Source organism: Salvelinus sp. IW2-2015, linkage group LG18, assembly GCF_002910315.2.
Source record: "Salvelinus sp. IW2-2015 linkage group LG18, ASM291031v2, whole genome shotgun sequence".
Classification (NCBI taxonomy): domain Eukaryota; kingdom Metazoa; phylum Chordata; class Actinopteri; order Salmoniformes; family Salmonidae; genus Salvelinus; species Salvelinus sp. IW2-2015.
In genome coordinates, this window is record NC_036858.1 from 58,802,455 (window position 1) to 58,830,366 (window position 27,912).

The 27,912-nt window shown below is 42.8% G+C and overlaps 1 protein-coding gene across 1 annotated transcript in view; it reads left to right on the forward strand.

Moving 5' to 3' along the window:
* The window catches only part of vclb (vinculin b), a 72,122-nt gene that overhangs the window by 34,272 nt on the left and 9,938 nt on the right, over nt 1–27,912 (forward strand). Inside the window, exons 3-13 of the mRNA XM_024008211.2 lie at nt 3,328–3,478; nt 4,392–4,500; nt 4,833–4,955; nt 10,445–10,605; nt 19,061–19,151; nt 21,436–21,583; nt 25,085–25,238; nt 25,398–25,573; nt 25,933–26,123; nt 26,543–26,742; nt 27,550–27,678. Coding sequence (XP_023863979.1) covers nt 3,328–3,478; nt 4,392–4,500; nt 4,833–4,955; nt 10,445–10,605; nt 19,061–19,151; nt 21,436–21,583; nt 25,085–25,238; nt 25,398–25,573; nt 25,933–26,123; nt 26,543–26,742; nt 27,550–27,678 — 1,633 coding nt within the window. The remainder of the gene's footprint in view (nt 1–3,327; nt 3,479–4,391; nt 4,501–4,832; nt 4,956–10,444; nt 10,606–19,060; nt 19,152–21,435; nt 21,584–25,084; nt 25,239–25,397; nt 25,574–25,932; nt 26,124–26,542; nt 26,743–27,549; nt 27,679–27,912) is intronic.

A 27,912-nucleotide genomic window follows, 5' to 3' on the forward strand; every position in this document is an offset into this window, starting at 1 on the left:
CAGTGAGTCACGTGTCCGTGGCTTGCTATATAAAGCAGGCAGACGGGCATCAATGCGTTCGATTGAATGGTAGAATGGGCAAAACGAGTGACCTAAGCGACTTTGAGGGTGGTATGACCGTCGGTGCCAGGCGCACCAGTTCCAGTATCTCACAAACGGCCTGCCTCCTGGGCTTTACATGCACGACAGTGTCTAGAGTTTACTGAGAATGGTGCAACAAACAAAATACATCCAGTCAGTGGCAGTCCTATGTGTGAAAACAGCTCGTTGATGAGAGGTTGAAGGAGAACGGTAACAGGCGGGCCACAAACGGACAAATATCGACACAGTACAACAGTGGTGTTGTAACGATCGTCTAAGGGAGGAGACCAAAACGCAGCGTGGTAAGTGTTCATTTTAATTGAATAAATAAACTGAACACTGAAACAACAAAAACCAACAAAGAGAGTGAACGAAACGAAACAGTCCTGTCTGGTGCAGACACAAAACAGAAAACAACTACCCACAACACACAGGTGGAAAAAGGCTACCTAAGTATGATTCTCAATCAGAGACAACGATAGACAGCTGCCTCTGATTGAGAACCACACGGTCAAACACAAAGAAATAGAAAGCATAGAAAAATGAACATAGAATGCAGGACATAGAATGCCCACCCCAACTCACGCCCTGACCAAACCAAAATAGAGACATAAAAAGGATCTCTAAGGTCAGGGCGTGACAGGTGTGCAGAATGTTGGCTGGGTGTTTTGGGTGGTTCGACCTGGTACCTAATAAACTGGCCACTGAGTCTATATTACCCTTTTATCATTTTGAACAGTGGTCTAACGATAAGTCACTCCCTGAATAAATTAATCTTTAGGGATATACATTTTTCCTCCTCCAGTATCTCCCTCCTGAGGTCTCTTCCTACTCCACTCGATCTAGCAATAATCTGTAGCCCAGCTGCTTTGCTGTGACTCTGCGATCCCTTCTTAGCCTTTACACCCTTGCCCCGGTCACCTCCGTCTATAACTCAGTAATACAATAGGGGCTGACGGGGTCACGACGGGGTCACGGGACGCCCAACAAGTTCACGGATGAAAAGCAATTGGCAGGCGTAGGTCATAGAGGTCACGGAGGCGTGAACCCATTTGGCACCTTGATGTCACATCGTCACCCTGTCTTCATCCATCAGATACACATGCTGGAATGTGTCTCCTTAACGATATATATATCCTTCACTATAATTAGCGTGTGCATAGATCCTGGTCTGGTCCAATAATGTAGCATAGCATGGGGCTGGCTGCTGAAGGACAGTGCTGGCTGCACTAACGTAACATACATAATATTATACTGAAAAAATATAAACGCAACATGTAAAGTGTTGGTCCCATCATTCATGAGCTGAAATAAAAGATCACAGAAATGTTCCATACACACGAAAAGCTTATTTCTCTCAAATTTTGTGCACAAATTTTGAGCAATTTTTCCTTTGCCAAGATAATCCATCCACCTGACAGGTGTGGAATATCAAGAAGCTGATTAAACAGCATGATCATTCCCCAGTGCACCTTGTGCTGTGGACAATAAAAGGCTGCTCTTAAATGTGCTTTTTATGTCACACAACACAATGCCAAGTTTTAAGGGAGCGTGCAATTGGCATGCTGACTGCAGGAATGTCCACGAGAGCTGTTGCCAGAGAATTGAATGTTAATTTCTCTACCATAAGCCGGCAGTACGTCCAACCGACCTCAGAACTGCAGATCACGTTTAACCACGCCAGCCCAGGACCTCCACATCCGGCTTCTTCACCTTCAGGATCGTCTGAGACCAGCCACCCAGCTGATCAAATCAAATCAAATGTATTTATATAGCCCTTCGTACATCAGCTGATATCTCAAAGTGCTGTACAGAAACCCAGCCTAAAACCCCAAACAGCAAGCAATGCAGGTGAAGAAGCACGGTGGCTAGGAAAAACTCCCTAGAAAGGCCAAAACCTAGGAAGAAACCTAGAGAGGAACCAGGCTATGAGGGGTGGCCAGTCCTCTTCTGGCTGTGCCGGGTGGAGATTATAACAGAACATGGCCAAGATGTTCAAATGTTCATAAATGACCAGCATGGTCAAATAATAATAATCACGAAACTGAGGAGTATTTCTATCTGTAATAAAGCCCCTTTGTGGTGAAAAACTCATTGCAATTGGCTGGGCCTGGCTCCTAGTGGGTGGGCTTGTCTCCCAAGTGGATGGGCGTATGCCTAGACCTGTGAAATCCATAGATTAGGACCTAAGGAATTTGTTTAAATTGACTGATTTCCTTATATGAACTGTAACTCAGTAAAAATGTTGAGATTGTTGCATGTTGCGTTGAAATTTTGTTCAGTGTCGATGCATTAATAATACATAATATATGCTTTGATCTAAAGTGACTTACAGTTGAGTGCATACATTTTATATGTGACCCCAGTGGGAATCGAACACACGGCCCTGGCGTTGCCTACACTACAAACTACACACAGACACCGCCAGCATGCAAGTGTCACTTCCCAGCACTCTTCCTGTTTTAATATGCACATACATTACCAGTTACCACAGGCTTTAAGAGACCAGCGGCAATTCTGCCTCAGCTATAATGGAAACTCAAACCGAACTTCTCTAGTCTGGCCCTTCCTGCAAACACAGTGCCTTGCCTTCCAGCACTGTGGGGGGGACGAATAATGCTAGTTCCCAGTTCCCTATTAAACAGAGGAGAAGAGTGTTTGGCCCGCAGGCTTTAGTAGGAAGTCAGGATTCTGTGGGAATTGGGACATGTCTGTCTTTGGCTTGTTGCCTGTTTCTGTGCATCGTACCGTGGGGTTGGAGGTTCGATGATATACTGCACATATGCGGCTTGGGCTATGATATCGAGCCTGCCTGTGTTTCGCTGACTAACAGGTTTCTTAAATATACTGCATCTCCTCTGCAGCAGCAGTACACACCCGAGGCCATTTTCATGAAACCTGCTCAGGGATGCTATAGTGTAAGATATATTATGAGACTAATAGAAGCTCTTCATATCGACAATGGGCTTCATCTGCTTGCCTTGCAGTATATGACTGGAGGCAGTATACTGATTTAGAACGTGAGAAAGTAGTTGTGTTTAAAACATGAAAGAGCATTTTGTTTTTCTTTGTCGTCAGGTCAGCAGTTCCACCTAGACACACTGCTGCTATGTATAGACACTTTTATCCATGATCACTTTTAACAACAGGAGATTGGCCCTACTGGCCTGGTGCCCTACTGGCTTTTGGAGACCCTAAATTATCTATGTTACATTATTGTTTAGTGGTATTGTTTTCCACTGTCAGGGTGGAGACTGCATGTACCAAGCTGGTGCAGGCAGCATCTATGTTGAAAGCAGACCCTTACTCCGTCCCCGCTCGAGATTACCTCATCGACGGCTCCCGGGGCATCCTCTCTGGCACATCGGACCTGCTGCTGACCTTCGACGAGGCTGAGGTACAGTCAAGTACAGCACCATTGGTTCTTGGAGCAGTTTAATCTCACCCTCAAACTGAACGTCTTCTAAACCCCATTAATTACACACAGACATAACCTGCCGTCCATCCTTGGCCATGCTCAAAATGTATTCCGGGACGAATATGTGTTACTACAATACAGCACAGCTCAGCTCAGAAGGCTAGAGCTAGTGTCTTAAACCAGGTAGCCGTACCATCCATCCAACCCCATCCATCCTCTCTCCCCGGGGGTGAAAATCACCAGCCATCAGCTCTCATCAGGCGGTAGCAGCAGCCAGGGAGACTCGGCAGTCAGCACAGACATGCTGTTTTATCTGTTCATGCAGCTGGACTCAGGGACAGTAGCACAGTACAGTGTAGAGACATAGAATAGGGTGCATTTTGAGACTGAGCCAGGTAAGTTGTTCATAAAGCAGCACTGGGACTAGGTGAGGAGAGGCGTACAGTATACACGAACACACACACACAGTACACAACACATGCAGCTGGTCTGGAGCTGAAAGAGCAGGACAAAGAGACAGGAATGTCAGTAGCACAGCATTAATATCCAGTCTAAATAGCTAGACAAAATACTGTACCAACAATTAATTAGGATTTACTTTATTGGCCTGAGGGGAAATTTGTCTTGGACATTTAAGTCCAAGATAGCGTTTATGTAATATGACGTTAGCATAATCATTCTGAAAGAATCACCTTCAGCTGTGATTCACACATCATAATAAGAAGTCTTTAGCCAATGAAGATGGAGTTTAGAGTCCAAGAATGAAAGGTCTCGCATGAAACACTAGTCTAAAAAGTTGAATCTGACTTCAAATCTAATTTCCACACCAAGCTGGGTGACCAAGACAATGTAGATTATTGATCCTGTTTCGTGTTGTTCTGATCAATTGCAGGTTCGTAAAATAATTCGTGTCTGCAAAGGTATCCTGGAGTACCTAACCGTGGCAGAGGTAGTGGAATCTATGGAGGACCTGATCACATACACAAAGAACCTGGGACCAGGTCAGTCCTTTCATAGTTACATTTGCATAGGTGTTACAACCACATGTCAAAACCACATACTTTAGTTACCAATACCTGGCTACTGAGATGATATAATGCATAATAACAATAATATATGCTTTATCCATAAATGTTTGACATTACTTTTTAAATTTTATTTTGCAAAACACAAGCTGATCCTGCATCAATCCCACCTCAACACCCTATGCTCCTGACATGATGACCTGATGTTGACTTGATGTTCTCTGCATGGATGGCATGTTGACAGGAAGTGGAAATTACGTGAGAGAAACACGTTATATAACCGAGCCTTTGTTGTTGTTCCTGTCCAGGGATGACAAAGATGGCAAAGATGATTGACGAGCGACAGCAGGAGTTGACCCACCAGGAACACCGCGTGATGCTGGTCAACTCCATGAACACAGTCAAAGAGCTGCTGCCTGTACTCATCTCAGGTGAGCTTCTATTCTACTCTATTCTATTGAACACAGTCAAAAAGCTGCTCCCTGTACTCATCTCAGGTGACCTTCTACTCTATTCGTGAGCTTCTATTCTACTCTATTTTATTGAACACATTCAAAGAGCTGCTCCCTGTACTCATCTCAGGTGAGCTTCTATTCTACTATATTCTATTGAACACAAGGAGCTGCTCCCTGTACTCCTCTCAGGTGAGCTTATTTTCTATTGAACACATTCAAAGAGCTGCTCCCTGTACTCCTCTTAGGTGAGCTTCTATTCTACTCTATTCTATTGAATACATTCAAAGAGCTGCTCCCTGTATTTATCTCAGGTGAGCTTCTACTCTATTCTATTGAACACAAAGAGCTGCTCCTTGTACTCCTCTCAGGTGAGCTTCCTTATTCTCCTCTAATTCTATTGAACACAGAGTCAAAGAGCTGCTGCCTGTACTCATCTCAGGTGAGCTTCTATTCTAATCTATTCTATTGAACACAAGAGCTGCTCCCTGTGCTCATCTCAGGTGAGCTTCTATCTACTCTATTCTATTGAACACAGTCAAAGAGCTGCTCCCTGTACTTATCTCAGGTGAGCTTCTACTCTATTCTATTGAACACAAAGAGCTGCTGCCTATACTCCTCTCAGGTGAGCTTCTATCAACTATTTTCTATTGAACACAGTCAAAGAGCTGCTTTGTGTACTCATCTCAGGTGAGCTTCTATTCTATTGACCACAAATAGCTGCTCCCTGTACTCATCTCAGGTGAGCTTCTATTCTACTCTATTCTATTYAACACATCCAAAGAGCTGATCCCTGTACTCATCTCAGGTGAGCTTCTATTCTACTCTATTATATTGAACAAAAAGAGTTGCTGCCTGTACTCCTTTCAGGTGAGCTTCTATTCTACTCTTTTCTGTTTCACACAGCCAAAGAGCTGCTGCCCTTATTCATCTCAGGTGAGCTTCTCTTCTACTCTATTCTATTTAACACATTCAAAGAGCTTCTACCTGTACTCATCTTAGGTGAGCTTCCATTCTACTCTATTCTATTGAACACAGTCAAAGAGCTGCTCTGTGTACTCATCTCAGGTGAGCTTCTATTATATTCTATTGAACACAGTCAAAGAGCTGCTCCCTGTACTGATCTCAGGTGAGCTTCTATTCTATTCTATTAAAGACAGTCAAAGAGCTGCTCCCTGTACTGATCTCAGGTGAGCTTCTATTCTATTAAAGACAGTCAAAGAGCTYCTCCCTGTACTCATCTCAGGTGAGCTTCTATTCTATTKTATTGAACACAGTTAAAGAGTTGCTCCCTGTACCCATCTCAGGTGAGATTCGTATCTATTCTATTGAACACAGTCAACGAGCTGCTCTCTCTTTTCTCTCCTAACTGTCTTTTTTTTAAAAGATCATTCATATTGGTATTCTTTATGATAGTACAGAGTGAATGTAGATTGGAAGATGGACACTAGAAGGGCATAGACAGTAAAGGTTGAGATGGGGCTGGAACCCTCGTCGCCAGTGGGTATGCAGAGTCCAGAGTCGACCTTTATACCACTAGACCAGACTCTAACACACAACTGTTTCTCTAACAGAGTAATACTGGATGTTCACAGTGGAGGTCTTCACAGGTCCGTAAAGTTGGACCCATTCCTAAATGGAACCGGGTCTTTCCCACCCGACCCAATATGCATAATTATTTWAAAAAATAAACAGCGAACCGCTTCAAATGGACCCGAGGACAGTCAGTCCCGTTCAAAAAGGCGCGTGGAAAAACAGGCCCGTGCCAGTTAGGATCCGAGAGTAGAAAAAGAAAGGGAGAGAAAGAAACGTCAAACCGGACGCTTGGCCAAATGAGCCACGGTTGCGTGTCCTTAAACAGCCTATAACAAATTACACCAAAAAAGCATTTGTTCCGTTTTGATGTGTAGCATATTCATAACTTTATAGCCTATTGTTTTATTGGTTTTTACTTTCCTAAAACAATAATTGTCCACCTCAGGGTTCAGCTGTCAGATATTTGAGCGCTAAATGTATCAGGGCATTGCATGCATATATGCCTATATCCCTAGGTGTCCACTGTATGATATTAATACACAAATCTGTACTGTGTGTGTGTGTGTATATATACAGTTGAAGTCGGAAGTTTACATACACTTAGGTTGGAGTCATTAAAACTAGTTTTCAACCACTCCACAAACTATAGTTTTGGCAAGTCGGTTAGGACATCTACTTTGTGCATGGCACAAGTAATTTTCCCAACAATTGTTAGCAGACAGATAATTTCACTTATAATMCACTGTATCACATTTCAAGTGGGTCAGAAGTTTACATGAGTTGACTGTGCTTTTAAACAGCTTAGAAAATTCCCGAAAATAATGTCATGGCTTTAGAAGCTTCTGATAGGCTAATTGACATAATTTGAGTTAATTGGAGGTGTACCTGTGGATGTGTTTCAAGGCCTACCTTCAAACTCAGTGCCTCTTTGCTTGACATCATGGAAAATCAAAAGACATCAGCCAAGACCTTAGAATTTTTTTTGTAGACCTCCACAAGTCTGGTTCATCCTTGGGAGCAATTTCCAAACGCCTGAAGGTACCATGTTCATCTGTACAAACAATAGTACGCAAGTATAAACAGCATGGGACCACGCAGCCGTCATACCGCTCAGGAAGGAGACGCGTTCTGTCTCCTAGAGATGAACGCACTTTGGTGCGAAAAGTAGAAATCAATCCAGAACAACAGCAAAAGACCTTGTGAAGATGCTGGAGGAAACAGGTACAAAAGTATCTATATCCAAGTAAAACGAGTCCTTTATCGAAAGGCCGCTCAGCAGGGAAGAAGCCACAGCTCCAAAACCGCCATAAAAGCCAGACTACGGTTTGCAACTGCACATGGGGACAAAGATCATACTTTTTGAGAGAATGTCCTTTGGTCTGATGAAACAAAAATAAACTGTTTGGCCATAATTTGTTATTGACTTGTTTATTGTTTACTCCATGTGTAACTCTGTTGTCTGTTTCACACTGCTATGCTTTATCTTGGCCAGGTCGCAGTTGCAAATGAGAACTTGTTCTCAACTAGCCTACCTGGTATAAATAAGGTGAAAAAAAAATAATAATAAAAAATAATAATGACCATCATTATGTTTGGAGGAAAAAGAGGGGAGGCTTGCAAGCCGAAGAACACCATCCAAACTGTGAAGCACGGGGGTGGCAGCATCATGTTGTGTGGGTGCTTTGCTGCAGGGAGGACTGGTGCACTTCACAAAATAGATGGCATCATGAGGCAGGAAAATTATGGGGATATATTGAAGCAACATCTCGACATCAGTCAGGAAGTTAAGCTTTGGTCGCAAATGGGTCTTCCAAATGGAGAATGACCCCATGCATACTTCCAAAGTTGTGGCAAAATGGCTTAAGGACAACAAAGTCAAGGCATTGGAGTGGCCATCAACAAAGCCCTGACCTCAATCCCCATAGAACATTTGTGGGCAGAACTGAAAAAGCATGTGCGAGCAAGGAGGCCTACAAACCTGACTCAGTTACACCAGCTCTGTCAGGAGGAATGGGCCAAAATTCACCCAACTTATTTTGGGAAGCTTGGCGGAAGGCTATCCGAAACGTTTGACCCAAGTTAAACAGTTTAATGGCAATGCTACCAAATACTAATTGATGTATGTAAACTTCTGACCCACTGGGAATGTGATGAAAGAAATAAAAGCTGAAACAATCATTCTCTCTACTATTATTCTGACATTTCACATTCTTAAAATAAAGTGGTGATCCTAACTGACATTAGACATGGAATTTTTACTTGGATTAAATGTCAGGAATTGTGACAAACTGAGTTTAAATGTATTTGGCTAAGGTGTATGTTAATCTTCCGACTTCAACTGTATATATAAGGACGAGAAGCTTAGGGCCTAGTCCTATAGAGACAGGAGAGAGATATCCTGGTGCATGTTTCCAACACCGAGATGCATTTTTATCCTTGTCAGATAGGCTACTATTGCTATACAGAGTTAGGCTAATTTGTTAATTTCGAACATATAAAGAGGAGGGTTATATTGTTAGAATTAAAGGAATAACTCTTGGTAGGCCTAAAACATTCTTCCTCACTCAAGTTCAATTGTCGGAGGCCATTGGAGCGCCAATGCGCACTTGCCTGCAGTAGCTAAAGCGTATAATAGCCACAACACACCAAACCTTCACAACATTTTCTAAACTTTATTAGGGTAATGTCAAAAGTAAAACAAGCCATTGCTTATAGGGAAAATACAAACAGGTTATTATATTGCGGAATTACAATAAGTTTATTTTTGCATCTCGCCCTGATTTTGTTTTTTCATAGTTTGAATGTAACATAGTAATTATACTATATTGCGGCAAACATGCAGTTTGTAACTTAATTTGGCCAATGAAAATGTCTCAACAGAATGAAACAAAATACTTTTTACAAACACTACATGACCAAAAGTATGTGGACACTCATCGAACAACTCGAACATCGTCTAACATCTTATTCCAAAATCATGGAACGAATCCACTAATTTGAACGGTTGTCCACATACTTTTGGTGATGTAGTGTATTTAAAGAGCTGGTTTAAACCCACAAGTTTTGAACAGGCTATATTGAAGCAATTAGGCCTCTCAACAAAGGTTAGTCCCTATACCATAGGCTACTGAACAAATGACACCAATAAGCTAATGATCTTTCTTTTACAACAGGCCTACTTATAACCTATCTTAAACGAAATACCGAGCAAAACATTTTAAAAACAGTTCGAACTTAATTTAGCCATTCGAAAATGTCTCAACAGAATGAAACCAAACACTTTTTGCATATTTAGAGAACTTGTTTGGATTCATATTAAAGCCTAAAATAATGATACATCTAATTATAATAAATATGAAAAATAAATAAAATACAAGTTAGAAAATTGCGTCAAACCTGAAGAGTTGGCCGCGCAATTGTTCTTATCATCTTTGCCTATTACAATATTAAAACTTTCCCCATGGAAATTCCACTTCTCGACTTCTTTTCATTATACTCTTTCTCTAACTTTCATTTTACTTCAATGAAAAATGCCTCCATCTTCACAATCAACAGTAGACTAGGCCAAGGCTCCTCTCACTCACTCTCTCGCTCTCCTTAGCAGCAGGCGCATGTTAGATGAGAGGCCAGAACCAGTTTCAGCTGGCTGACACAGATAACAAGCTCACACAGTTCTCATCAACCACCTTCAGATTTACAGAGGAGGTCCTGTTGGTACATCAATTTCAATTGCACATACCCGAGACCTATGGCAATTATATCAGCTCGAACCCGATCCGAGACAAAATTTAGGACCCAGTTTCGGTCGGATCTCGGAATTTCAAGGTCTGTTGGACCCGTGAAGACCTCAAGTTCAGTTACCTATACTTACGACTATACTGCAAGTAACTAAGTGCTTGTTACTGATGGTCATTGTTGTGGTGTTACTATAGGTATCAAGATCTTTGTAACGACCAAGACGTCCGGCAGCCAGGGAGTAGAGGAGTCTCTGAAGAACAGGAACTTCACCTTTGAAAAGATGAGCGCTGAGATCAACGAGATCATTAGGGTGCTGCAGCTCACTTCCTGGGACGAAGACTCCTGGGCCAATAAGGTACATAGCTAGCTAGAACCACACCCTCAGGGTTGTCTTTGCCACTAATGGMTGAAGTTGCTTCTAGGCACTGATCTTGGGTCAGTTGTGCATTTTCCCCACTAACGGTTAATGTTAGAATTGGGGGAAAGATGCTGTACCTGGGAGAAACTTCACCCCAGAGTTTGTTTTTGGCCCGGTCTCTCCCACACGCACACACCTCGACCCTCGAGAGCTGCTTCTCTTAGGCAGTGAAATCGCTTTGCCCAGTCACTCGCTCATTGCACCGGCTAAAGAAAGCTATGTTTTTTTGTCCAGTATGAGTTCGTATGAATCTGGACTCAAATTAAAGGCTAAAAGCAAAGCAGTGACTGTCTGGGCCAAAGCTTGGTCTGCTAAACACCCACGTGCGCTCACATGCACTATACACTGTGCTCTCGCGTACATGTACAGACTCCCAGAATGCGGTGGGAGTAGAGCGCACCGCAGCCTGGACAGGTTTAAGTGTGATGCCCATTTACTGTTCATTGTTAGTAAAATTATTTTTGTTAATTTTGGATAAGCTTATTTTGAGGTGATTGATTGATTTGTTACATTGCTATTTTAAGATTGCTTGAGGCCACAGGCACAGGGTCCTAATTTCCATTTAAGCAGGTATGCATAGGCTCTCTCTCTCTATCTATATATCTTTCTATCTCTCTCTCTTTCTATCTATGTCTCTCTCTTATATATATATAGATATATATATATATGGTCCAGACAACTTTTGGGGGGATTTCAAATTTTTGAAAATCTTACCCCAAACAGCAAATCACTTCCTCATTCTCGTTGTGTAGTATGGGGGCCCCGAATAAACATGAAAAAAGGCTCCAAAAACATATTTTTAGAAACGTCAAAGCTCTCTGTATAGTGACGCAGGTCTTTAGATATTGTACACATGAAKTTGTGTGATTCTGAAGCAATGTCATATTCTGTTTTGCGCGACTCTTGCCGTTTCCCCTATCCAGCTGTTTCATTCTCTGTGTAGCCTGCTGCTACAGGTAACTGCCAAAATAAAGGAAACACCAGCATAAGATTAAGGCAGCCCCCCGCACCTCTCTGATTCAGAGGGGTTGGGTTAAATGCGGAAGACACGTTTCAGTTGAAGGCATTCAGTTATACAACTGACTAAGTATCCCCCAAAGTGTCTTACTAGGGCGTTTGTCCACCAGAACAGCTTCAATGCTCCTTGGCATAGATTCTACAAGTATCTGGAACTTCCTGTGTGGAAGCACCCCATGCTTTCAATATACTTTGTATTCCTCATTTATTCAAGCGTTTCCTTTATTTTGGCAGTTACCATTAGAATGGACAGAGAGGTGCGAATACATTTCAGAATGACACGATTTCATCTAAAGACCTGCATCACTATCCTGAGAGCATTTCTGTTTCTGAAAGGAAGTATTTGGGTGTTTTTGGAGCCTTTGTTCTTGTTTTTTCAGGGCCCCAAAAACAAGTGAAATTACAAAAATGTGTCTAAACCCTTCAACAATAAAAAATAGAGATTTGGTTGTAAAAAAATAACTTCTCCTTTAACTCTTTCTGACCACCACTCTGCCTGCTTAGCATGCCCAGTCAGTCTCAACCGGCTGTATTTATTTCCCATGTCACCCCACTCTCCACTCTGAATGACTTCTTCTTTACTAAGCTTCTTACTATTTTTTACGTTGCCTCTTTTTTCCCGTTGGTCTTGGTTGGTATGTCTGGTTAAACATTTGTATTTGTTTTGTTCTTCCTTTCTTTTTACCCCCCCCTCCCCTCCCTGTAGAAGGTAAGCCTACCTTTTTCGCCCCCTACCTACCTTGTTGTGCATTCGGACGCAGCATGTTTGATAGCTAGAGTTGCAAGATTCCTGGAACTTTCACGAAATTCCCTGGTTTTCCCGAAATCGCAGTTGGAGGATTCCCGGAATCAGGAGGGAAACAGCGGGAAAGCCGAAATCTTCCAATCATGGTTTCCTGAAAACCAAGGAATTTATTGAACTGTCCAGGAATTTTGCAACCTTACTGATAGATCTCTGTCTGTGTGCTGACATGATGATGATGACGATGACAGTTTGTGCCATGTGGTTGTCCATGTGTGCTTTTGTGTAGTAGATCAGTGCTAAGGTAAAACTATGAGTGCTACTGTAGTAGATACACGATCTAGGTGAGTGTGAGAGATGTTGCCTTATGCTAGATGCAGCATAAGCATAAGCAATGCTAATGGAATGGAATTACACATTTGGGGAAAATGTGCAGCAAGTTCTAAAAATGTTCGCAGTTGTTTTACTTTACTTTAAAGGGATACTTCAGGATTTTGGCAATGAGGCCCTTCGTCTACTTTCCCAGAGTCAGGTGAACTCGTGGATATCATTTTTATGTCTTTGAATGCGGTTTGAATGCTGACTAGCATGCTAGCAGATACCTATAGACTTCCAGTCATTGTGCTAATGCTAGTTAGCATTGGCTCGCGAAACTACCTTGCAACTTCCTTCATACTGGACACAGAAACAAAATTGGTATCCACAAGTTCATCTGACTCTGGGGAACTAGATAAAGGGCCTCATTGCAAAAATCCCTAAAATATTCCTTTAACAAGCAATGTTTTTCTTGATTTTCTTGGGGGGGTTGTTTTGTTTTTGCAAGTTTGACATAACACATAAACAGCTGACCTGAGTGCCCTTCTCCTATAGATACCAGCAGTAGGATGTCCTTTAGGTGTCTTATTGATCCATAGCACTATGGAGTCATGTCAAATGGATCTTTTATTCAACGTTCCAGTAAGATTAGGGGCCAGTTTCTGGAACACAGGTTAAGCCTATTCCTGGACTTTAAAGTACTTTCAAATGAGATTCTTCATTGAACATGCTTTTTAGTCCAGGTTTATTCTGGGCTTAGTCAGGCTATGGGAAACTGTCCTTAGGCAGTGTAAATTAATGCTGATCTGTGTAGTAATAGTGTACATATCTTGCACTATATTTTTACCCATGGGAGAATGGCACTCAAATCATCAAGTGGTCAAAAAAATTGACTGATTCCAGGACTGCGCTAGTGTCAGTGTGTAAAAACAGTGGTCCTTTGCTCACATATCTAGCTAGCTAGGTTCCTTAAATGATCTAATGTCCTCTCACCTTACATGATCCCCAATACTAATAATCCCCAACGCAAGGGCCTCTCACTGGATGGATGGAGTGTACTGTTAGAGAGTGTGTGTTTGCTTGTGTTGTGAAAGGATTGGTTTGTCAAACCACCTGTCCACTTCTCAGGCTGGCTTCACCACTTGGTAAAGTAAACCTTGTATGCATTCCAAATTGCACACTATTCCCTATATAGTGCACTACTTTTGACCTGGGCATATAGGGAAGCTAGGGTGCCATTTGCGACATAGTCGTAGTGACATCATTCCTCACCTTATTGTTTTACTTCATGTTTCTTTTATTTTTATTTCACAGTTTTTAAAGGTAGACTCAGCAAAATGACTTCGCCACTAGCAGCACCAGAGATATTGAGATGCAACACTTCGCTCTCACGTAGTCACACACAATCCCGGCGCATGTGCACGGGTTCGCTTCAGACTGTATACAGCGTGGTAGCCAGGGCACCAAACCAGCAGAGAAGTTGAGCCTCGTGCACTCAGGGAGCAGTTGTTGTTCTTGTTCAATGGCAGAACGGACAWTTTTTTTATTTTTTTTATTCAACTCGCCAGCTCTTGCATTAGAACCATCGACCTTTCAGTTACTAGCCCAACTTTCTAAACCGCTAGGCTAATATTGGTTCAGTGATGCAGTAGAGACTAGACAGTAGACGTACAGTATTAATATAGCATAGATCTGTATTGTCCCTGAAGGCCAAGGCTTTAATCTCATGGGTGGTGGGATCAGAGAGAACATCCACTTGTGGATGTCCTTTATGGAGTAAAAAGTAATAAACTGCATGAGGCCATTCAAAGGACATACAAGAACACTAGCCTATCACTCAACCCTCAACCAAGGTCCTGTGTGACTTAGTTGATAGAGCATGGTGCTTGTAATGCCAGGGTTGTGGGTTCGATTCTCATGGGAGAGCAGTACGAAAATATATGTACTCACCCCTGTAAGTCACTCTGGATAAGCACATTGGCTAAAAAGAAAAATGTAACCATCACTCTGCCACATGTTGTGTAGAACTCTGCTTTGTTTCAACACCATTCAAGCCATCTCTTGACTTGGACAAATTGTTATATTTACTCCGATTGAGGTGCAATGTCACAGTCGATTGGCTTTTTATGATGTGAAACAACACCCCACACCCATATTGACGGTTGTGTCCCATATGACACCCTAGTCACTATACACTGAATGTACTAAACATTAAGAACGCCTGATCTTTCCATGAATCCAGCTGAAAGCTGTGATCCCTTATTGATGTCACKTGTTAAATCCACTTCAGTCAGTGTAGATGAAGGGGAGAAGACAGGTTAAAGAAGGATTTTCAAACCTTGAGACAATTGAGACATGGATTGTGTGTGTGTGTGTACCATTCAGAGGGTGAATGGGCAAGACAAAATGTTTAAGTGCCTTTGAACGTGTTATGGTAGTAGGTGCCAGGCATTTGTGTCAAGAACTGCAACGCTGATGGGTTTTTAATGTTCAACAGTTTCACGTGTGTGTCAAGAATGGTCTACCACCCAAAGGACATCCTGCCAACTTGACACAACTGGGGGAAGTATTGGAGTCATGGGCCAGCATCCCTGTGGAACGCTTTCGACACCTTGTAGAGTCCATGTCCCAAGGAATTGAGGCTGTTCTGAGGGGAAAAGAGGGTGAAACTCAATATTAGAAAGGTATTCTTAATGTTTTGTACACACAGTATAATGTGTAGTACTTTTCACCATGGCCCATAGTGGTGAAGAGGAGAAGTCTACCGTGTCCGGACGTGACTTCACTATTAACTTTATGGATTCAGGTTCACTCAAGCACAGTGGCACAACTTTGGTTTTAGAAGTGGGGGGGCATCACATTTTTATCCAGTCGGATAAACACTCTAAACAGCCTACCTGACCACTCGGAGGTGTCTGCATGGTCCTAAAGCACACCGTTGCCTCGTTTTGTATCACATTTCAATGATAAAACTGGGTGGGACAAAATGCAATTTCAGACATTGCCCCCCCATGTCCCCAGTGACAGTTGCGCCCCTGCTCAAACATCTTTTTAAGCTTTGTTTTACTTTTGACGGTTACAGCTGATWTCGGGATTGTATACCGATTCGCTTCAGTCTCTGAATTGTTTAATCTAACTTTTTGCCACCAACTCCTGATATCAGGGCATAAAAACAAAAATTTGTGGGCCTCCCGGGTGGCGCAGTGATCTAGGGCACTGCATCGCAGCGCTAGCTGTGCCACCAGAGACTCTGGGTTTGCGCCCAGGCTCTGTTGCAGCCGGCCGCGACCGGGAGGTCCGTGGGYCGAAGCACGATTGGCCTAGAGTCGTCCGGGTTAGGGAGGGTTTGGCCGGTAGGGATAAACTTGTCTCATCGCGCACCAGCGACTCCTGTGGCGGGCCGGGCGCAGTGCGCGCTAACCAAGGTAGCCAGGTGCACGGTGTTTCCTCCGACACATTGGTGCGGCTGGCTTCTGGGTTGGAGGTGCGCTGTGCGGCTTGGTTGGGTTGTGTTTCGGAGGATGCATGGCTTTCGACCTTCGTCTCTCCCGAGCCCGTACGGGAGTTGTAGCGATGAGACAAGATAGTAATTACTAACAATTGGATACCATGAAATTGGGGAGAAAAGGGGGTAAATAAAAATAAAAATATATAAATAAAAATAAACATTTGTGAACTGCATTAGCCTAGTTAGTGCGCATGTGCGCCCAGCTATGTCCTGTCCCGAGCTTGTTTTCCCTGGCTAAACTAMCTGGCTAGCTGAACTATGCAAGGTTTTGTTGTCATTGCCAGGCTTCATAAATACTGCAACCTTAACTTCAAAACTCCTTTGCTAGTTATACAAGCATGTAACTAAGAAATTAGCTGGAAAGAAACTTGAAAATGATATATTGTTTTGTTGAATAGTCATGACTGGTTTGAGCTATCTGTCGTGTCGTAAGACAAAGGTGGCAATGGATATCATTGTTACTTAACGCAGATCCAAGTTCATTTTTGAGATCCACCGACGACATTGGCATAGGTGAACGTTTCTGACTGGTCTTGGAACTGTGATAACAGGCAGCCTTTCCCCGCTTGGCTCAATGAGATATGTAGTGATTTTGCCAACACAGCCAGATATGTAAACAGTCTTGTACCCTTAACCTTTTTTTAAACTGACTATAGTATTTGTTGACTAAATCTGACTTTGTTAGTTTAATGAGTAATCCAGGACTGTCACGAGTTAATTGACACAAGAAAACTATACAGAGTGCCAGTGGCTACAATGAATGGCTAAATGACTTCCGGGCAGGAAGGGTCCAAGGAGCTCCACCTCACCACTGTATAGGGCTCTGGTCAAAAGTAGTGCACTATGTAGGGATAGGGTGCCATTTGGGACTCYACAAAAGAATGGAAAGTGATTTGATTTGAACAGCATGTGCACTTTTACAGTTGTGTCTTGCTGTCAGAGGTTAACCTTGCATTTGAGGTACAGATGTGTGTGTGACAGCTTTTTGCAGGTTTGTTGTGTGTACTGTAATGGTAGTAATCATGGAGATGACATGTCTTTTCCCTATGTAACTATGTAACGTCATGATCCGTGTGTTCATCTGTGTGAATGCCGAGCCCATCAGTCATCATCACATTAATGAATTCCCCAAGCAGGCAAATGCTGTTACTGTATGAGATCACTATTCCAACCCTGTTCAAACTCCAAACACATGCTGGAATATCTGGCTCATTGACAGATAGACCATTAGCTGACTCCGAAGACATACAGTAAACTACAGAAGGGTTACGCTAAAAAGGAATGATCATTAGGGACATTACCTAATTTTAGACATTGCACAAATTATTTGAACAAATCTTTGTGTATGTCAAATTGTGACCTTGGAACTATAAGTTTCTGTCTGACATTTTGGTCAAAAATGTGTTATTCACAGAGTTGCTCTTTAGATGGTCCTTTTAAATATATTTATTTTTGTCAATTTACTATAAGAAAAATTACATCTGAAAGTTCTATCTGCGCAAACACCTTTTAACTTGGTGCTGTAAGGTTCTATCTGCAATCCAATCACACAATGCTGAGCTGTCAATCACAAATAATTGTATGTAAGATTATATAGTTATTAAATCATGAAAGAGGAAGACCTCACAAAACAGTTCTGAGATCTGGGACTTCAAAAATATTAATTATSTCAAAACTCTACATTTTGCATATAGAWCCTTATAGTCCAAAGTTCTTGATTATTCATATCATAAGTTCTGGTCTTCTTTTTCAATTACTTAGATTTTTTTCACCACTTTTTCAGAAGAATGGCCATAATGTAACCTCTTTATGGTAAAAATAATTAAATACAGGTGCCTTAAAACAGGGTTTCCCAAATGCAGTTCTGGGGCCACCCTGAGTGCACATTATGGTTTTTTTCCAAGCACTACACAACTGATTCAAATAATCAATGGTTGATGATGAGTTGGTTATTTGAATCAGCTGTGTAGGGCTAGGACAAAAAACAAAACATAGACCTTGGGGGGACTGAGTTTAGGAAACCCGGTCTTAGAGCATGTTTAAGGCCCTTAGTGGAGACATTGCTGTTTTTGTCTTTTCATCTTGTTCTATATAAATATGAAAACCTCCATGGAAAGGGTATTTCACAAAAAGTACAAACTTACCACATTTTATCGATTAATACAAAGTAGTTTACTGACTTTGGGTGTCAGATACCAGAAAATTATATCAGTTTACTCATCGAGTGCTAAGCTTTGGCAATGTTGCTAGTTCTCCATAGAATATAGCGCATTTGCCATTTGACAGAACTATCGCTTTAACAAATGTGTGATGACCATAAGAAAGAAGGAAGGGTACTTTTATTTATTTAATCATTAAATGTTTATACTTTTCTATTGAAATTGAAATAATTTTAACATTCTCTGCCAGATAGAATCTTATGGCTGATCCCAGATTGACATTTCAGAGCCATAAGGTTCTATCTGCGATTGCACTCTCCTAAAATAACTGATTTATAAATGTCTTAGGATTTTGATACTCTGTACTTTATGTACCTTTAAGCTGAGTGTCTTAATGGTTTATGGAAGAATAATTCACTACAAGACAGTTCTGAGATCTGGGATATGAAAACTTTGATGTTCAATATCTCAGAACTATGCTTTGCACAGATAGAACCTTATAGTCCCAAGGTCTCAAAATGCTGTAATACAAAATCTTAATTGTAGTCAATCAATCTTTTTCAAATGTGTATTTTTGGGGAGGTTCTAGACTGGGAGGTTCTTTGTTATTCATCCGTGTTATCTCTTTTAACCCTGTTGTTGACACTAAAGGATACAGAGGCCATGAAGAGAGCTCTGGCACTCATCGACTCTAAGATGACCCAGGCCAAGAGCTGGCTGGGGGATCCCAACGCCCAACAAGGTAACAGAGACTGGTCTTCCCAGTGGCTTAATATACCAGGGCCGTGTTCATTAGGGCAGTGGTTTTCAAACCTCTCCTTGAGGACCCCCAGACATTAAACTATTTTGTTGTAGTCTGAACTAGCTCACCATATTCATGTAATCAAGGGCTTGATTATTAATTAACAAGTAGAATTAGGTGTGCTAGTTCTGGAATAGTTCATATATACAGTTGAAGTCAGAAGTTTACATACACTTAGGTTGGCGTCATTAAAACTCGTTTTTCAACCACTCCACAAATTTCTTGTTAACAAACTATAGTTTTGGCAAGTTCGGTTAGGACATCTACTTTGTGCATGACCCAAGTCATTTTTCCAACAATTGTTTACAGACAGATTATTTCACTTATAATTCACTGTATCATAATTCCAGTGGGTCAGAAGTTTACATACACTAAGTTGACTGTGGCTTTTAAACAGCTTGGAAAATTCCAGAAAAATGATGTCATGGCTTGAGAAGCTTCTGATAGGCTATTGACTATTGTTGAGTCAATTGGAGGTGTATCTGTGGATGTATTTCAAGCGGCTTACCTTCAAACTCATGCCTTTCTTGCTTGACATCATGGGCAAATCGAAAGGGGGGGGGGGGGGGGGGGGGGGGGGGGGGGGAGGGAGGGGGGGGGGGGGGGGGGGGGGGGGGGGGGGGGGGGGGGAGGGGGGGGGGGGGGGGGGAGGGGGGGGGGGGGGGGGGGGTGGGGGGGGGGGGGGGGGGGGGGGGGGGGGGGGGGGGGGGGGGGAGGGGTGGGGGGGGGGGGGGGGCGGGGGGGAGGGGGGGGGGGGGGGGGGGGGGGGGGGGGGGGGAGGGGGGTGGGGGGGGGGGGGGGGGGTGGATCATCAGCCAAGACCTTTTCTCAAGCAATTTCCAAACGCCTGAAGGTACCACGTTCATCTGTACAAACAATAGTACGCAAGTATAAACACCATGGGACCACGCAGCCATCATACCTCTTAGGAAGGAGACGCGTTCTGTCTCCTAGAGATGAACGTACTTTGGTGCGAAAAGTGCAAATCAATCCCAGAACAACAGCAAAGGACCTTGTGAAGATGCTGGAGGAAACAGGTACAAAAGTATCTATATCCACAGTAAAACGAGTGCTATATTGACATAACCTGAAAGGCCGCTCAGCAAGGAAGAAGCCACTACTCCAAAACCGCCATAAAAAGCCAGACTATGGTTTGCAACTGCACATGGGACAAAGATCGTACATTTTGGAGAAATTTCCCCTGGTCTGATGAAACAAAAATATAATTGTTTGGCCATAAGGACCATTGTTATGTTTGGAGGAAAAAGGGGGAGGCTTGCAAGCCGAAGAACACCATCCGAACCGTGAAACACGGGGTGGCAGCATCATGTTGTGTGGGTGCTTTGCTGCAGGAGGGACTGGTGCACTTCACAAAATAGATGGCGTCATGAGGAAAGAAAATTGTGGATATATTGAAGCTACATCTCAAAACATCAGTCAGGAAGTTAAAGCTTGGTCTCAAATGGGTCTTCCAAATGGAGAATGACCCCAAGCATACTTCCAAAGTTGTGGCAAAATGGCTTAAGGACAACAAAGTCAAGGTATTGGAATGGCCATCACAAAGCCCTGACCTCAATCCTATAGAACATTTGTGGGCGTGTCTGCGAGCAAGGAGGCCTACAAACCTGACTCAGTTACACCAGCTCTGTCAGGAGGAATGGGCCAAAATTCACCCAACTTATTGTGGGAAGCTTGTGCAAGGCTACTCGAAACGTTTGACCCAAGTTAAACAATTTAAGGCAATGCTACCAAATACTAATTGAGTGTATGTGAACTTCTGACCCACAAGGAATTGTGAAAGAAATAAAGCTGAAATAAATCATTCTCTCTACATTCTCTCTACATTTCACATTTCTTAAAATAAATTGGTTGATCCAAACTGACCTAAGACAGGGCATTTTTACTGGGATTAAATGTCAGGAATTGTGAAAAACTGAGTTTAAATGTATTTGGTATGGTGTATGTAAACTTCCGACTTTAACTGTATATGGAATGGCTGGGGGTACCCGAGGAGAGGTTTGAAAACCTCTGCATTTCGGCAATCTGTAGCGCATTGTTTTTCAATTAAAAACTAAAACAATCTGTTTTATTGGAGTGTAAGTAGTTTCTCCCTGTATCAGTCTGTTTCCTTCTGATTGGCGCCAATTGAACAATGCAGTTGTCCTTTTTCTCTAGGTTGTAAGTAACATTTGTCTTGCCGTGSTCWKTGTSTCCTGGTGATCAGGGGARGCAGGAGAACAGGCCATCCGTCAGATCCTGGATGAGGCTGGGAAGGTGGGAGAGCTGTGTGCTGGGAYGGAGCGGAGGGATATCCTGGGCACTGCCAAAACCCTGGGSCAGATCACTGACCAGGTGTCTGAGATGAGGGCCAGGTACAGTACATATACAGTAATAATATATGCCGTTTATCAGATGCTTTTATCCAAAGCGGCTTACAGTCATACGTGCATACATTTTATGTATGGGTGGCCCCGGGAATCAAACCCACAATCCTAGCATTGCAAGTGCCATGCTCTACCAATTAACCATACATACAGTCGCTAGTGAAAGTCTACACACCCCTTGCACATTCTTCACATTTTGCTGCCTTAAAGTTAATTCWAAAAAATTATTAATTTTGATATTTTCCTATCCACAAGCTACTCCACATTTCCAAAATGAAAGAAAAACTATAGGGAAAAAATGACTAAAAAATACAAAATGAGGATGCATTGATTGTGTATGACTTCACACCCAAGAGTTAATACTTGGTGGAAGCACTTTTAGCAGCCATTACAGTTATGAATAATTTTTAATACGATTTTACCAACCTTGCACAACTCTTAGGGCAACTTATCCATTGTTTTTGTAAACATTTCTCAAGCTCATGTAACTGGTGTGAAATGGCTAGCTATTTAGCAGTGCATGCTAGTTACGTTTCAATCGGTAATGTCACTGGCTCTGAGACCTTGAAGTAGTTGTTTCCCTTGCTCTGCAAGGGCTGTGGCTTGGTTGCTGAAGAGAAGGAGGTCAAAGGGGGGTGAGTGTAACTGGTGTGAAATGGCTAGCTAGTTAGTGGTGTGTGCTAATCCACCCAGTGACAACAAAGCTACAGGCGTCCTTCCTGACTCAGTTGCCGGAGAGGAAGGAAACCGCTCAGGGATTTCACCGTGAAGCCAATGATGACTTTAAAACAGTTCGAGTTTAATGGCTGTGATAGGAGAAACTGAGGATGGATCAACAACATTTGTAGTCACTCCACAATACTAACCTAAATGACAGAGCGAAAAGAAGGAAGCCTGTACAGAATAAAAAATATTCCAAAACATGCATCCTGTTTGCAATAAGGCACTAAAGTAAATCTGCAAAAGTATATATATAGGGAATGGGATACCATTTGAAACACAGCCTGTGATCAATCAGTGGGAGAAAGTAACCTACAAAGTGGTAAGCTTATTACAGGGGATTATAGTGTGTTAGACTGTAACTGATTCCCCTCCGATCAGATCTCACAGTGGCTGGGGACACGCACTGAGTCATGCTGACAGATTAAAAGCAGCTTTCCTCACTTAATGCATAATCTAGTTAAACCCCCGACCTGAATGAGTTACTGTCTGCTGTTAACTGGAAAAGCCTCTGGAAGTGGAGACACTAAGATCGGGAAAAAATGATATTATTGTTCAAGTATTTCATCCCATATGAGACAGTGAACAGGAAGTTAAACAGCAGGAGGGCAAGAGGTACAGAACATGTTAGTCAATGAAATATTTCCTCAGTCAGTTTTGAGTTTTCTGTCTTTCCATCAGAATGACTAACACTATGAACAAGATTTCCTTTTCCAGACGCAGGTATTGTTCCCTACGCAAGTTGATGTTTATTGTCATCAATCTTGCCCTGAGCGATTTCCACTGGATGGGCCAGCTGCAAAGTCAAAATGTGCTTTATTGTAAAAATTCCTGAAAAAACTAAAATTAGCTTTTTGGTCTTAATTTAAGGTTAGGCATTAGGGTTAGCAGTATGGTTAAGGCTAGGATTAAGAATAGTAAAACAACACATTTCACTGCACTTATTTGGATTGTATAACTTTGTGGCTGTGCTAGCTAGTGACCACTGCAGAGCTGACTCCAGTTCCAGATTCATGACGATGAATGCCAACCTGCTTTCCACACATTAACCCAGTTATTCCAGGAATAAGCAGGGATTCCAACCATGCTGGGATTCCTGAAAAACCTGTGTCGTGTCTTTACTATCATTAAATGTGGAGACTGTTATTTTATCAAATCAATTCTCTCTAATTATTATCGTTAAGTGATTAAACTAATCATGTAAACTTAATTAACTAGGAAGTCGGGGCACCACGGAAAATGTCGATTTATAGAGCTGTAATTTTCCGAACAGAACCCCTCAGACATTTTCATATCTGATCGATTAGTCATTCTCATTAATAAATTATTATTACCTTGTTAGTCTCATTCCAAATGTCGTAAAATTCTTGGTTATCTGCACAAACCCTAGCATAAATTATGAATCAGCAAAATACAAATTGGCTTAATTATTTTTTTATTAACTAAATACTCACAGAAATACATAACAAACAAACAGTAMATATTGGTTACTAACAATGATAGAAAGGTCCCTAGTGGGCCAAGCCGATATGACAGCTTGGTAGACAAGAGGAAAGGTGTGTGACTGAGAAAGTGCGGGAAAGACAAAATGGATTCATTACACACAGTCTATAATTATATTAATTGAAATGCTAATCCTTTGCAGATGAACGGCCGCTCATTCAAGAATAATTGCGATGTATATATATTTACTCCCGTATGTCGTTGTTGTTTTCTCTGTTGGAATCCTCAATCGTCCTGTAGGGTTCATCATCGTCTCTGGTTAACTTTCATTGAAGTCACAAAGTCTTTCGTGGTTGTAGGTGGTTAGAATGGATACTTCAGAGGAGTACCATTCAGAAATGTTCTCATAGACTAGATGCTTCGGCGGTTGTCGGTATGCTCGTTCTAGGTTTATGTAATTTCTTGCTGCAGACTAGTAATTATACGTCTAAGATTTGCTCTTATTCTGTAGGGATCGATAGTCTCAGAGTTGAACCGTTTCCAGCCGTCTAGCCAATGCTCCACGTGGTATGGTCTTGTCCTTTGGTAGAGTTGTAGTTTAAACCACTTCACACACCAGCATCACCCGGCATGTTCTGGTCTCAGAAATTCAACCATTTGCAACCTTAGCTTACACCGGGGTTTGCGTGGTCTGGTGTGAATTTCATCAGGAGTGGGTTTTATYCGTTTCAGTAGAAAAGGGCAGTCCATGACGCCTAATGTGATGTCTGGGCTCACGGGGGTGTGGCCACTGACTAGTTAATCTTTATATGAAAATCCATACTCTCATTTAGAAGATTAATATCACATGACATCTTTTCACAAATAGTTTCATGTTTAATCACATACTTTTAACAATATTTAGATGTAAACCTGACAGCTGGGAAATGTACACTTTAAGAGATATCTTTGTTTATGTTTCCTGTCATGAGCTCACCAAATGAAACACACTCCTCATAACTGTCCCTTAAGTGTCCACGGACCATTCCCACATTCTCAAAAATATAAATATAGTTTAGTTCTCCCATTTTGGGGATTAGGAGTTTGGCCAAGTGAAGGCCTTTGTTCTCTCTCTGTGCTCTCTCCCTCTCTTTCTGCATAACCAGGGGGAGAGAGTCTCTTCCAGGAATTTATGACCTGAGATAACAAAACCTGGGTTTAGGAGAGAGAGTGAGGGGGGGGGCACGATCTACCCCCAGAAAGGGCCACGTCATGACACCTGTGAACTTTGTGAACGTTTCTGGAATTTCACAACCAACTGATGTTCTGTGTTGTCATTCTCTCCAGGGGTCAGGGGGCATCTCCTGCAGCCATGCAGAAGGCCCAACAGGTCTCCCAGGGCCTGGACATTCTCACGGGAAAGGTGGAAAATGCAGCCCGGAAATTGGAGGCCATGACCAACTCCAAACAGGTCATCGCCAAGAAGATCGACGCTGCTCAGGTAGGATATCTGATTGATTGGATAATTGATTGATGATAGGATAAAAGTAAAACACAAATCCCAGAGGATAGCACACAAAAGCATTAAACAACAGTAATTTGTGTTCCATGGTGTTGTGCCGATTGTCTTATGTTGACCACTAACCCTGTGCTCCCGCAGAACTGGCTCGCAGACCCCAACGGTGGTCCTGAGGGAGAAGAGAACATCCGAGCCCTCCTGACTGAGGCCAAGAAGATCGCTGACATGTGTGAAGACCCCAAGGAGAGAGATGACATCCTGAGGTCCATCGGAGAGATGGCTGCTCTCACCGCCAAGCTCTCTGAGCTCCGGAGACAGTAAGTCGCACATTGGATAGGCTATGGAAATAGTTGTTGGTTGCATTCCTTAAAAAATTAACAATGCAAAATAAAGAAGACTTCAAAGAAGAATGTTCAAAACACTCCCAAGGTAAAATATTGAGTTCCGCAGGGTTCGGTTCTTGGGCCATTATTGTTCTCACTATACATGTATCCCTTGGTGATGTAATTCTTTAGAGGTTGAATCACATTTTGTTTTCTTGCTAGATAGAAGTCCACAAATCGTAATCAACGTCATTTCATTTTTATTTAGCCTTCCCTAAAATAACTATATCATGCTTTAGAGAGACTATGAGAAAGGTCCTTTCCAGTATGTCATTATTCTCTCCCATTCACAGGGGTAGAGGAGATACTCCGGAGGCCAGGGCATTGGCCAAACAGATAGCCACGGCTCTGCAGAACCTGCAGTCGAAGACCAACAAGGCTGTAGCCAACAGCAGGCCTGCTAAGGCAGCAGTCCACCTGGAAGGGAAGATAGAACAGGCCCAGAGCTGGATGGAGAACCCTACCATTGATGACGGTGGAGTGGGTGAGTCTCAATAGCCTGGTCTCTCTCGTAGCTCCCAGTCTCTCTCTCGCTCTCTCTCTTTCTATCTCTGGTTCACTCTCTCTCTCTCTCTCTCTCTTGCTCTCTCCATCCCTGCTTCTTGATTTGTTCTCTCTTTCTTCCAATCTATCTCTCTCTGGCTCCCTCCCTCGCTTGCTGTGTTGTTTTTCTCTGTGCACTACATTCCACTACACACCCAACCTCATAATGCTCTCTTTGGCTTGTCGGCTCAGAAGCCTGGATACACTCTCACATGTCATGCATTGTTTACACTGGCTCTGGACTGTATGACACCGTCTACTAGAGAATGTTCAGAGTAAGCATAACCACAACAATATATGGAATAATAAGCCGCCTAGACTGCTGCTTCTGTGTCTGACTCCATCTATGTCTCTCCACAGGCCAGGCAGCTATCCGGGGTCTGGTGGCAGAGGGTCGTCGTCTGGCTAACGCCCTGCCAGGTCCCTATAGACAGGAGCTGCTGGGGAAGTGTGAGCAGGTGGAACAGTTGATGGCCCAGCTAGCCAACCTGGCTGCCAGGGGCGAGGGAGAGTCGCCACAAGCACGTGCCGTGGCTCAGCAGCTCCAGGAGACCCTGAAGGTGAGACGGCTCACATTCACTCTCACAAGTCATTAGCCGCACAAGCTGGAGTTCACTCTGACACAGGCATGGTGAAGGGCTCCCCCTCCTGGCAGGATACACCAGCTGCAGTCAATGACAGATCCACTATTTTATTTATTTAACCTTTATTTAAGTAGGCAAGTCAGTTAAGAACAAATTCTTATTTACAATGACGGCCAAACCCTAACACGGACGATTCTGGGCCAATTGTGCGCCACCCTATGGGACTTCCAATCACGGCTGGTTGTGATACAGCCTGGAATCGAACCAGGGTCTGAAGTGACACCTCTAGCACTGAGATGCAGTGCCTTAGACCACTGCGCTACTCAGGAGCCCTATGACTATGTTAGTAAAAATAAATGTGGGTAACACTTTATTTGGATAGTCTATCTGTATTTGCTAACCATAAACTAACACTAGCTTTATCTCTTATCCTTAACCCTTACCCAAACCCTTATCGTAAACCTAACCGTAACCTGAGCAAGCAGTTGCCTATCAACAGATAGTTTGTTGATAGTATGACCATCGTTAGAGTGTCTACAGATAGAAAATCCCGACTATCCAAAGAAAGTGTGACCTAAATGTGTTTTAGTTTATTAAGTAAGACTTCCCCTTTGAAATCAACTGTTGAACGATGTCACACACATGTAGTAGTATTTCCATAGATCAGAGCTGCAATGTAAAGCACTTGACAAAAGAGTTCTAAGAGCCTATTGTTAACATGTAATACTTCTAAAGCTGGTCTAATGCTCACTAACTCATGTGTGTGTGGACTTGTCTTCTCAGGACCTCAAAGAAAAGATGCAGGAAGCTATGACTCACGAAGTGTCGGACATCTTCAGCGACACGACCACTCCCATCAAACTACTCGCTGTGGCCTCCACCGCCCCGTCCGATGCCCCTAACAGGGACGAGGTGGGAGGTTTATCTTTCTCTCTCCCCCTTCCTCTCTTACTCCCTCTCCCTCTGTTCGTCTCTCTGTCTCCCTACAGTAACTCCATCATGGCTCATTCATTCACTCAACCTATGAACAGAGCAGTATAAAGAGCTCTAAAGTGTGTATGGCGGCAGGTAGCCTAGTTGGGCCAGTAACTGAAAGGTCGCTGGTTCTAATCCCGAGCCGACTAGGTGAAAAATCTGTCTGTGCCC